The sequence below is a fragment of the Oncorhynchus tshawytscha genome, linkage group LG08 (genome assembly GCF_018296145.1).
Source record: "Oncorhynchus tshawytscha isolate Ot180627B linkage group LG08, Otsh_v2.0, whole genome shotgun sequence".
In the NCBI taxonomy this organism is placed as follows: Eukaryota; Metazoa; Chordata; class Actinopteri; order Salmoniformes; family Salmonidae; genus Oncorhynchus; species Oncorhynchus tshawytscha.
In genome coordinates this window covers 64,250,252-64,262,632 of record NC_056436.1, presented here as the reverse complement: position 1 = coordinate 64,262,632, position 12,381 = coordinate 64,250,252, and the positions used below count along the sequence as shown (strand labels likewise).

Here is a 12,381-nt window from a genome sequence, read left to right as displayed (position 1 = left end):
CTGTTTCTCTCTCTCTCCTCAGCTCTCTCCCACTTCTCTTTCTCCTCTTCTCCACATCTCTGTTTCTCTCTCTCTCCTCAGCTCTCTCCGACTTCTCTTTCTCCTCTTCTCCACATCTCTGTTTCTCTCTCTCTCCTCAGCTCTCTCCGACTTCTCTTTCTCCTCTTCTCCACATCTCTGTTTCTCTCTCTCTCCTCAGCTCTCTCCCACTTCTCTTTCTCCTCTTCTCCACATCTCTCTCTCTCTCTCCCACACTTCTCTTTCTCCTCTTCTCCACATTTCCCTGTTTCTCTCTCTCTCCTCAGCTCTCTCCGACTTCTCTTTCTCCTCTTCTCCACATCTCTCCGTTTCTCTCTCTCTCTCAGCTCTTCCGACTTCTCTTTCTCCTCTTCTCCACATCTCTGCTCTCTCTCAGCCCTCTCCCACTTCTCTTTCTCCTCTTCTCCACATCTCTCTGTTTCTCTCTCTCTCCTCAGCTCTCTCTGACTTCTCTTTCTCCTCTTCTCCACATCTCTCTGTTTCTCTCTCTCTCCTCAGCTCTCTCCGACTTCTCTTTCTCCTCTTCTCCACATCTCTCTGTTTCTCTCTCTCTCCTCAGCTCTCTCCGACTTCTCTTTCTCCTCTTCTCCACATCTCTCTGTTTCTCTCTCTCTCCTCAGCTCTCTCCCAGCTCTCTTTCTCCTCTTTTCTTACCCCCACCCCCCATTTTCCATATATGTTTTTATTCCTGTACTATAGTCACAGTTAATGATCAACACAGAAGGCTGCACATGGAAAGGCAGAGCTTGACTGGCAGCTGTCAGAGCTCTGACACCAGGAATGTTGATAGCTGTCTTTCTCTCTCAGTCCTTTTCTCTTCCTCTCTTCCCCTTAGCCACAGTTTCCCCTGTTCTCAAAATGGTTGCTGTCTAACCTAATGTACATACTATTTAAATATCATGGTAGAAATTCAGAAAATAGAGAGGCAATGCTTGACTGACAGCTAATGGTGATATCTGTCTATTACTGTCAGAGCGACAGATCTAGGCTCTCCTTCCTCTCTCATCCATGCCAGAGTATTACGGCTGGTATGTGACATTCTCCATCGTGGCCACAGTGCCTGAAGGCCTCCTTCTGTCAAACTGTGACAGGGATATTTTGGGAAGGTGTCAGCTTTGGAAAGCTTAGCAACATATCCCCACTGTACACTTTAAGCAGATTGATAGTCAGTCAGTCTCTGCTGGCCAAGAAGACTTATATTTAGGAGAAAGCAATGTATTATAAAGCATCCCAGTCGCTATGTAGGCCCTATGTACATTTATGTTTCTGTGAATTCATCCCGTATGAGCATTTCTATCAGTGGATGATGCGTTGAAGAGATACTTCAGGATTTTGGCAATGAAGCCCTTTATTTACTCCCCCAGAGTCAGGTGAACTCATGGAAGCCATTTGCTTGCAGCTTGAGGGAAGTTGCCAGCTAGCGTTAGCGCAATTGGTAACTGGTGTTAGCGCAATGACTGGATGTCTATGGTGACTGCTACCATGCTAGTACAGTAGATACCATAGTATATACCATAGACTTCCAGTCATTGAGCTAATGCTAGTTAGCAACTTCATTCATACGGGATGCAGAGACATAAAAATGGTATCCGTGAGTTTCTCTAACTGGCCTCATTGGCAAATTCCCGAAGTATCCTTTTAAGATTCCTTTTGAGTGAGTATTAATTGTTTCTGCTTCTTGTTAATCCATTCCATGGCCTCCCTCTGCAGTGAGAACTACCTGGTTCGCTGGGGCAGTAAAGGCTTTCCTAGGGAGGTTGAAATGCTGAACAACTTGAAGGTGGTCTTTACAGTAAGTTACCACTAGAGAGCACTGTTTGATGCATTTCTTGTCCGTATACAGTTATGGAGGTGCCATCAAATAATTTAGGTCAGTGGCTCTCAACTTGGGTTTGCCTCATGACCCAAATTTAACCAGGTTGCATCAATATTCCAATTGCAGGAGGGGAAATCACAACCCACCAGTTGAGAAATGCTAATTCAGTAAATGTATGCTCTGTGCATATAAATCATGTTTTTGATTTTGAAAACCTCCCTCCCTTCCTCCAGGACTTGGGTAATAAGGACTTGAACAGAGAGAAGATCTACCTGATCTGTCAGATAGTGAGAGTGGGTCGTATGGAACTGAAGGAGACCAACACCAAGAAGTGTACCCAGGGCCTCCGCAGGCCCTTTGGAGTGGCAGGTAGGTACTAGTGTATGGCATGGGGTAGTGGGCATGGGGTAGTGGGCATGGGGCAGTGAGCATGGGTAAGTGGGCATGGGGTAGTGGGCATGGGGCAGTGGGCATGGGGTAGTGGGCATGTGGGCATGGGGTAGTGGGCATGGGGCAGTGGGCATGGGGCAGTGGGCAGTGGGCATGGGGTAGTGGGCATGTGGCAGTGGGCATGTGGCAGTGGGCAGTGGGCATGGGGCAGTGGGCATGGCGCAGTGGGCATGGCGCAGTGGGCATGGGGCAGTGGGGTGGCAGTGGGCATGGGGCAGTGGGCAGTGGGCATGTGGCAGTGGGCATGGGGCAGTGGGCATGGGGCAGTGGGCAGTGGGCATGGGGCAGTGGGCATGTGGCAGTGGGCATGGGGCAGTGGGCATGGGGCAGTGGGCAGTGGGCATGTGGCAGTGGGCAGTGGGCATGGGGCAGTGGGCATGGGGCAGTGGGGACACAGTGGGCAGGGGCAGTGGGCATGGGGCAGTGGGCAGTGGGCATGGGGCAGTGGGCATGGCACAGTGGGCAGTGGTCATGGGGCAGTGGGCATGGGGCAGTGGGCAGTGGGCATGGGGCAGTGAGCATGGCACAGTGGGGGCAGTGGGCAGTGGGCAGGGGGCAGTGGGGGCAGTGGGCATGGGGCAGTGGGCATGGCACAGTGGGCAGTGGGCAGGGGGCAGTGGGCATGGGGCAGGGGCATGGCACAGTGGGCATGGGGCAGTGGGCATGGGGCAGGGGGCAGTGGGCATGGGGCAGGGGGCATGGGGCAGTGGGCAGTGGGCATGGGGCAGGGGGCATGGCACAGTGGGCAGTGGGCATGGGGCAGTGGGCATGGGGCAGTGGGCATGGGGCATGGGGCAGTGGGCATGGGGCAGGGGGCAGGGGGCATGGGGCAGGGGGCATGGGGCAGGGGGCAGGGGGCATGGGGCAGTGGGCATGGGGCAGGGGGCAGTGTTAACAACATTTTGAATTGGGATCCACTGATGCTGGTCACAGTTTGAATATTGAATATTGTTTACTAAGTGGATCAAAGAAAATGTCAAATAACCTGAGAGGTCATTCTTAATAAAACACTACATTACATTTCTTCCTGTCTGCAGTGATGGACATCAGTGACATCATCAAAGGAAAGATAGAGTGTGATGAGGAGAAGCAGCATTTCATCCCTTTCTTTCCGTAAGTCCTCCCTGCTTCACCCTCTCCTCCCTCCTCTCTCCCTCCATCCCTACCTATTTTAGTTGTTGTCATGTAGTTTAAATGTGTGTGTATGTGGGGGGGGGGGTGCAGGGTTGTGGCAGAGAATGACTTCCTTCACCCCCTGCTGAACAAGGTGACAGCGTCACGAGGAGACAGTGGAGGACAAGGTAGAACATCTCACCTCACACTCATGGAAACACTTGCTATTGTGCCAACAACCACTGCATTATCAATGCTTGGTCCTCTATCCTCCCCACTACGGGGCGAAGTTTCCCCTTATCCCCTAGGTACAGATCTAGCAGCACCTTCCCCTCCCCCAATCCTAACCATTGGTGTAGGTAATGCAAAACTGACCCAAGATCAGCGTCCAGAGGCATCTTTACCCTACTCCGTCCTCCCTCCAGGTCTATGGGTGACGATGAAGGCCCTGGTGGGTGACATCGTCCAGATCCGTAAGGAGTACCCCCACCTGGTGGACCGCAGCACGGTGGTGGCCCGTAAACTGGGCTTCCCAGAGATCATCATGCCGGGGGACATCCGCAACGACATCTACCTGACGCTGTGGGCCGGGGACTTTGACAAGTACAACAAGACCAGCCAGAAGAACATGGAGGTTATCATGATGGTGTGTGACGAGGAGGGCAAGATTGTGTCGGTGAGTTGGGGGGTCATCTGGAGGTGGGCGAACAGGGATACTGTTTCAGCGCTGTATTCTCCTTTGTATTGGATGTCATATGGATCTGAGTTGTTGGGTTAGATGTAATCTGTTGTGGACAGACCACGCTAAGATACATGGTGCCGTGGATCTGTCTTGATACAACACGATGCATGAGATCAGTAGCAGCAGTTCCATTACTTGGGTTTTTTGTTCCTGGTTATTTGTACAAATCACATTTTTTTAGCATCTTCGGAACATCTGAAGGGGAGGGGACATTCGGCCCGTAACATGCAGAGAGAGAGAGGGTGGAGCTCCTCACAGTTCTTAAAACGTATGGACCCAGAACTTCATCGGGGCGGCAGGGTAGCCTAGTGGTTAGAGCGTTGGACTAGTAACCGGAAGGTTGCAAGTTCAAACCCCCGAGCTGACAAGGTACAAATCTGTCGTTCTGCCCCTGAACAGGCAGTTAACCCACTGTTCTTAGGCCGTCATTGAACATAAGAATTTGTTCTTAACTGACTTGCCTGGTTAAATAAAGGTAAAATAAAAAATAAATAATAGCATCTGACCAATTACGCAAGACTTTAGTTCTGGGTTAACCAAGATTAGGTTGGATGTACAGTATGTGGGTTAGTTGAATTGATTGTCCTCTTCTCTCTTTCTCTAATCTCTCTCTCTCTTTCTGTCATCTCTCTCTCTTTCTGTTTTGTCCTGTAGAACTCTATTTGTCTGGGAGCGGGGGATCGACCGCTCAACGACTACAGATCTGTCATCTACTACCAGGTCAAACAACCACGCTGGATGGAGACGTTCAAGGTCAGCGAGTGTGTGTGTGTGTGTGTGTTTGAATGATAAGTTGTGTCTTATGGTGTGTATTCTTGTGCACGTTGATCAGCTGTTTCCCTCTGTATTCAACACGTAACACTTAACACACTCTGTTAGTGTGTAATACAACTTGGTCATGTGACAGAAACATTTGATCCTGTGTTTTAAACCTTATCCAGAAATTACACCAAAAATGAAAGCAGGATGGTGCAGGATAAAAACAAAAAGGGACAGTTTGATGAAAAAGCTTTAAAAAAAGGTTAAAATCCAGGCATGTCACATGTTTGCACAGGGCCCTGACAGGAGATGTAATGTGGTCCTCCGTCCTATAGCACAGGGCCCTAACAGTAGATGTAATGTTGTCCTCCGTCCTATAGCACAGGGCCCTAACAGTAGATGTAATGTTGTCCTCTGTTCTATAGCACAGGGCCCTAACAGTAGATGTAATGTTGTCCTCCGTCCTATAGCACAGGGCCCTAACAGTAGATGTAATGTTGTCCTCCGTCCTATAGCACAGGGCCCTAACAGTAGATGTAATGTGGTCCTCCGTCCTATAGCACAGGGCCCTGACAGGAGATGTAATGTTGTCCTCCATCCTATAGCACAGGGCCCTGACAGGAGATGTAATGTGGTCCTCCGTCCTATAGCACAGGGCCCTAACAGGAGATGTAATGTTGTCCTCCGTCCTATAGCACAGGGCCCTGACAGGAGATGTAATGTTGTCCTCCGTCCTATAGCACAGGGCCCTGACAAGAGATGTAATGTTGTCCTCCGTCCTATAGCACAGGGCCCTGACAGGAGATGTAATGTTGTCCTCCGTCCTATAGCACAGGGCCCTGACAGGAGATGTAATGTGGTCCTCCATCCTATAGCACAGGGCCCTAACAGTAGATGTAATGTTGTCCTCTGTTCTATAGCACAGGGCCCTGACAGGAGATGTAATGTTGTCCTCCGTCCTATAGCACAGGGCCCTGACAGGAGATGTAATGTTGTTCTCCGTCCTATAGCACAGGGCCCTAACAGGAGATGTAATGTGGTCCTCTGTCCTATAGCACAGGGCCCTAACAGGAGATGTAATGTGGTCCTCTGTCCTATAGCACAGGGCCCTAACAGGAGATGTAATGTTGTCCTCCGTCCTATAGCACAGGGCCCTAACAGGAGATGTAATGTGGTCCTCTGTCCTATAGCACAGGGCCCTAACAGGAGATGAATTGTGGTCCTTTGTCCTATAGCACAGGGCCCTAACAGGAGATGTAATGTTGTCCTCCGTCCTATAGCACAGGGCCCTGACAGGAGATGTAATGTTGTCCTCCGTCCTATAGCACAGGGCCCTGACAGGAGATGTAATGTTGTCCTCCGTCCTATAGCACAGGGCCCTGACAGGAGATGTAATGTTGTCCTCCGTCCTATAGCACAGGGCCCTAACAGGAGATGTAATGTGGTCCTCTGTCCTATAGCACAGGGCCCTAACAGGAGATGTAATGTTGTCCTCCGTCCTATAGCACAGGGCCCTGACAGGAGATGTAATGTTGTCCTCCGTCCTATAGCACAGGGCCCTGACAGGAGATGTAATGTTGTCCTCCGTCCTATAGCACAGGGCCCTGACAGGAGATGTAATGTGGTCCTCCGTCCTATAGCACAGGGCCCTAACAGGAGATGTAATGTTGTCCTCCGTCCTATAGCACAGGGCCCTGACAGGAGATGTAATTGTTGTCCTCCGTCCTATAGCACAGGGCCCTGACAGGAGATGTAATGTTGTCCTCCGTCCTATAGCACAGGGCCCTAACAGGAGATGTAATGTGTTCCTCTGTCCTATAGCACAGGGCCCTAACAGGAGATGTAATGTGGTCCTCTGTCCTATAGCACAGGGCCCTAACAGGAGATGTAATGTGGTCCTCTGTCCTATAGCACAGGGCCCTGACAGGAGATGTAATGTGGTCCTCCGTCCTATAGCACAGGGCCCTGACAGGAGATGTAATGTGGTCCTCCGTCTTATAGCACAGGGCCCTGACAGGAGATGTAATGTGGTCCTCCGTCCTATAGCACAGGGCCCTGACAGGAGATGTAATGTGGTCCTCCGTCTTATAGCACAGGGCCCTGACAGGAGATGTAATGTGGTCCTCCGTCCTATAGCACAGGGCCCTGACAGGAGATGTAATGTGGTCCTCCGTCCTATAGCACAGGGCCCTAACAGGAGATGTAATGTTGTCCTCCGTCCTATAGCACAGGGCCCTGACAGGAGATGTAATGTTGTCCTCCGTCCTATAGCACAGGGCCCGAACAGTAGATGTAATGTTGTCCTCCGTCCTATAGGATAGGGCCCTAACAGTAGATGTAATGTTGTCCTCCGTCCTATAGGATAGGGCCCTAACAGTAGATGTAATGTTGTCCTCCGTCCTATAGCACAGGGCCCTAACAGGCGATGTAATGTTGTCCTCTGTCCTATAGCACAGGGCCCTAACACGAGATGTAATGTTGTCCTTCGTCCTATAGCACAGGGCCCTAACAGGAGATGTAATGTTGTCCTCCGTCCTATAGCACAGGGCCCAGACAGGAGATGTAATGTTGTCCTCCGTCCTATAGCACAGGGCCTAGACAGGAGATGTAATGCTGTCCTCCGTCCTATAGACAGGGCCCTAACAGGAGATGTAATGTTGTCCTCCATCCTATAGGTGGCCATCCCTCTGGAGGAGATGCACAGGATCCACCTGCGCTTCATGTTCAGACACCGCTCCTCTCAGGAGTGTGAGTACACCCAACTCTGCCCTCATCCTTACCTTCTTTATCACTGAGCTGAAAGGGTTGGAAGTTTGAAAGCAATGTGACAGGGAGGAAGCCATTGCTTTCATCTACTAAATGAATTATCTTCTCTCTCTCTCTCTCTCTCTCTCTCTCTCTCTCTCTCTCTCTCTCTCTCTCTGTGTAGCTAAGGATAAGAGTGAGAAGAACTTTGCCATGGCGTTTGTTCGCCTGATGAAGGAAGATGGAACCGTGCTGAAGGACGGGCTTCATGACCTGGTGGTCTTCAAGGTCAGAACTGAATCAACTCCGATTCACACAGCTACAAAACGAATGAAATAACGTTATAAATGAACCAGTACAGATTCACAGTTAAATGAACTGAATAATTGAATTACGTCAGAGTCACAGCCAAATCGCCAAGGACACTGAATTATTAAAGTTTCACAACCGACTGAACAGGCTAACTGAATAATTATAGATTCACTGCCAAATGAACTGGAATTATTGATTAAGTGCTAAAAGGAATGAAGATGAATTACTGTTGATTCACTCCCAAACTAAACCCTCTCTAAACTCTCTCTCTCCCCCCTCTCTCTCCTCTTTCTCCCCCCTCTCTCTCTATCACCTCACCCTCTCACTCTCTCTCTCTCTCCTCTTTCTCCCCCCCTCTCTCTTACCGCACTCTCTCTCTCCCATCTTTCTCTCTTACGTTCTCTCTCTCTCTATAACCCCACCCTCTCGCTCCTCTTTCTCTCTCCTCACACCCTCTCTCTCTTCCCACCCTCTCTGTCTCTCTCCTTCTCTCTACAGGGGGACAGTAAGCGTATGGAGGATGTGAACTCGTACCTGTCCCTACCCTCTACGCGTTATGTGGACGTTCACAAGACGGGGACACTGAGCCGCAGCACCAGCAGTGTAGGAGGCCTGTCTGTCAGCTCCAGAGACAGCTTCACCATCTCAACCCTCGTCTGCTCCACCAAGCTCACTCAAAACGGTGTGTGTGTGGTCTCAGAACAGACAGAGTATGTCGTAGTTTTGTCATACACACAAACACACACATGCACTTCCCCCACACACAGCCAGGGCCCTGGCATGGCATACAGGTGCTGTGTAACAGCTGTTGCTGAAGAAGCCAGTTCATCATTGTAATGATAACTGTGCTGCAGTGTTAATCACCAGTCCAGATATAACACACACACGCACACGCACACGCACAGAAGCACACATGCACACACACACACACACACACACACACACACACACACACACACACACACACACACACACACACACACACACACACACACACACAAAGAGCAGCTGTCCGGATGAGGGATATGATCCATCTCTACCTGGACCTGTACTCCCAGTCAACAGATGGACAGCAGGCAGGCAGGTTCACTACTGAGGAAGACATTACTGAACACTAACACCTGTACAGGGGCTTCAGTGGTCTACACTACGTAGGGAGCTTACCATGGTCTATGTCATACAGAAGGGAGCGTATGTTGTTTTTTGTGTGTTTCTACTTGGGCAGGGGAAAGTGACCGTGAATGGGGCGATGTGTACATTCCCTCTCACTGCCAAAGACCCATTTCCACGTGGACTAAATCTGGTGCTTGAATTGATTTCCTAGTTCATTTCCATTGTATTGGCCAAGGCTTAAAAAGGGGTTCTCCAAAAACTCTGGCCCCTCAACAAGCCCCCTCAAACCCCCAGGGCGGGCCCAAGTCATGTGGGCTTTCAAAGGAAGTATGGATGGATGGATGGATGGATGAATGGATTGATATATGGTTTGGTGGATGGATGGATGGATTGATATGTGGTTTGGTGGATGGATGGATAGATTGGATGGATGGATGGATTGGATGGATGGATGGATGGATGGATGGATGGATGGATGGATGGATGGATGGATGGATAGATTGATATGTGATTTGGTGGATGGATGGATGGATGGATTTGTGGATGGATTTGTGGATGGATGGATATGTGGATTCATTGATTAATGGATGGATATGTGGATTGATGGATGGATGGATGGATGGATGGATTGATATGTGGTTTGGTGGATGGATGGATGGATTGATATGTGGTTTGGTGGATGGATGGATGGATGAATGGATGGATGGATATGTGGTTTGGTGGATGGATGGATGGATTGATATGTGGTTTGGTGGATGGATGGATGGATTGATTTGTGGATGGATGGATATGTAGATTTATTGATTAATGGATGGATATGTGGATTGAAGGATGGATGGACATGTGGATTGATGGATTGATAGATTGGTGGATGGATATGTGGTTTGATGGATGGATGGATGGATTGATATGTGGTTTGATGGAAGGATGGATGGATTGATATGTGGTTTGGTGGATGGATGGATATGTGGATTAATAGATTAATGGATGGATATGTGGATTGATGGATGGATGATAATTAGATTGATGGATGGATGGATGGATTGATTGATATGTGGTTTGATGGATGGATGGATGGATGGATGGATGGATGGATGGATGGACAGATGGATGGATGGACATGTGGTTTGATGGATGGATTGATAGATTGGTGGAGGATGGATGGATGGATATGTGGATTAATTGATTAATGGATGGATATGTGAATTGATGGATGGATGGATAATTGGATTGATGGATGGATTGATTGATTGATATGTGGTTTGATGGATGGATATGTGGATTGATGGACATGTGGATTGATGGATGGATTGATAGATTGGTGGATGGATATGTGGATTGATGGATTTGTGGATGGATGGATATGTGCTTTGATTTATTGATGGATGGATAGATTGATGGATGGCTTTGTTCTCTTATAATATCCACCTGACACATCCAGAGGACGGCAGACCACCCCTCATAACCTGGTACCTCTCTAGGTTTCTTCCTAGGTTCCTGCCTTTCTTGGGAGTTTTTCCTAGTCACCGTGTTTCTCCATCTGCATTGCTTGCTGTTTGTGGTTTTAGGCTGGGTTTCTGTACTGCACTTAGATTGATTCAATTTGATTGATTGATGGATGGATGGATGGATGGATAGATGGATGGATGGATATGTAGATTGATGGATTGATGGATGGATGGATGGATGGATATGTAGATTGATGGATTGATGGATGGATGGATGGATATGTGGTTTGGTGGATGGATAGATAGATAGATGGATGGATGGATGGATGGATGGATGGATGGATGGATGGATGGATGGATGGATGGATGGATGGATATGTGGATTAATTGATTAATGGATGATATGTGGTTTGATGGATGGATGGATAATTGGATTGATGGATGGATGGATGGATTGATTGATATGTGGTTTGATGGATGGATGGATGGACATGTGGTTTGATGGATGGATTGATAGATTGGTGGATGGATGGATATGTGGATTGATGGACATGTGGATTGATAGATTGGTGGATGGACATGTGGATTGATAGATTGGTGGATGGATATGTGGATTGATGGATGGCTTTGTTCTCTTATAATATCCACCTGGCACATCCAGAGGAGGGCAGACCACCCCTCATAACCTGGTTCCTCTCTAGGTTTCTTCCTAGGTTCCTGCCTTTTTTGGGAGTTTTTCCTAGCCACCGTGTTTCTCCATCTGCATTGCTTGCTGTTTGTGGTTTTAGGCTGAGTTTCTGTACTGCACTTTGATTCAATTTGCTTGATTGATGGATGGATGGATATGTAGATTTATGGATTGATGGATGGATGGACATATAGATTGATGGATAGGTATGTGGTATGATGGATGGATTGATGGATAGATGGATGGATTAATGGAAGGATATGTGGATTGATGGATGGATAAGTGGGTGGATGGATGGATTGATACATGGTTTGGTGGATGGATGGTTGGATGGATGAATGAATGGATGGATTGATATGTGGTTTGATGGATGGATATGTGGATTAATTGATTAATGGATGGATATGTGGATTGATAGATTGGTGGATGGATGGACATGTGGTTTGATGGATTGATAGACATGTGGATTAATGGATGGATTGATAGATTGGTGGATGGATGGTTGGATATGTCGTTTATTGGATGGATGAATGGATGGATTTTTTGTGGTTTGATGGATGGATGGATATGTGGTTTGGTGGATGGATTGATAGTTGGAAGGATGGATATGTGGATTGATGGATGGATGGATGTGTGGATTGATGAATTGATTGATGGTTTGATGGATGGATAAGTGGCTTGATGGATTGATGGATGGATGGGATGGATGGATTTGTGGATGGATGGATATGTGGATGGATATGTGGATGGATGGATATGTGGATGGATATGTGGATGGATGGATGGATATGTGGATGGATGGATATGTGGATGGATGAATATGTGGATGGATGGATATGTGGATGGATGGATGGATATGTGGATGGATGGATATGTGGATGGATGGATGGATGGATATGTGGATTGATGGATGGATGGATATGGGGATGGATGGATTGATGGATGGATATGTGGATTGATGGATGGATGGATTGATGGATGAATGGATGGATGGATTAATGGATGGGTATGTGAATGGATGGATGTATGGATATGTGGATGGATGGATATGTGGATGTATGGATTGATGGATGGCTTTGTTCTCTCAAAATATCCACCTGGCACATCCAGAGGAGGGCAGACCACCCCTCATAACCTGGTTCCTCTCTAGGTTTCT

At 48.2% G+C, this 12,381-nt stretch overlaps 1 protein-coding gene across 1 annotated transcript in view; it reads left to right on the top strand.

Annotated features, from left to right (window-relative positions):
• LOC112238187 (dedicator of cytokinesis protein 2) overlaps positions 1 to 12,381 on the top strand; it is a 167,746-nt gene that overhangs the window by 12,415 nt on the left and 142,950 nt on the right. The window contains exons 9-17 of the mRNA XM_042325806.1: positions 1,750 to 1,831; positions 2,089 to 2,224; positions 3,343 to 3,418; positions 3,530 to 3,606; positions 3,844 to 4,094; positions 4,815 to 4,913; positions 7,595 to 7,667; positions 7,849 to 7,952; positions 8,475 to 8,658. Coding sequence (XP_042181740.1) covers positions 1,750 to 1,831; positions 2,089 to 2,224; positions 3,343 to 3,418; positions 3,530 to 3,606; positions 3,844 to 4,094; positions 4,815 to 4,913; positions 7,595 to 7,667; positions 7,849 to 7,952; positions 8,475 to 8,658 — 1,082 coding nt within the window. The remainder of the gene's footprint in view (positions 1 to 1,749; positions 1,832 to 2,088; positions 2,225 to 3,342; positions 3,419 to 3,529; positions 3,607 to 3,843; positions 4,095 to 4,814; positions 4,914 to 7,594; positions 7,668 to 7,848; positions 7,953 to 8,474; positions 8,659 to 12,381) is intronic.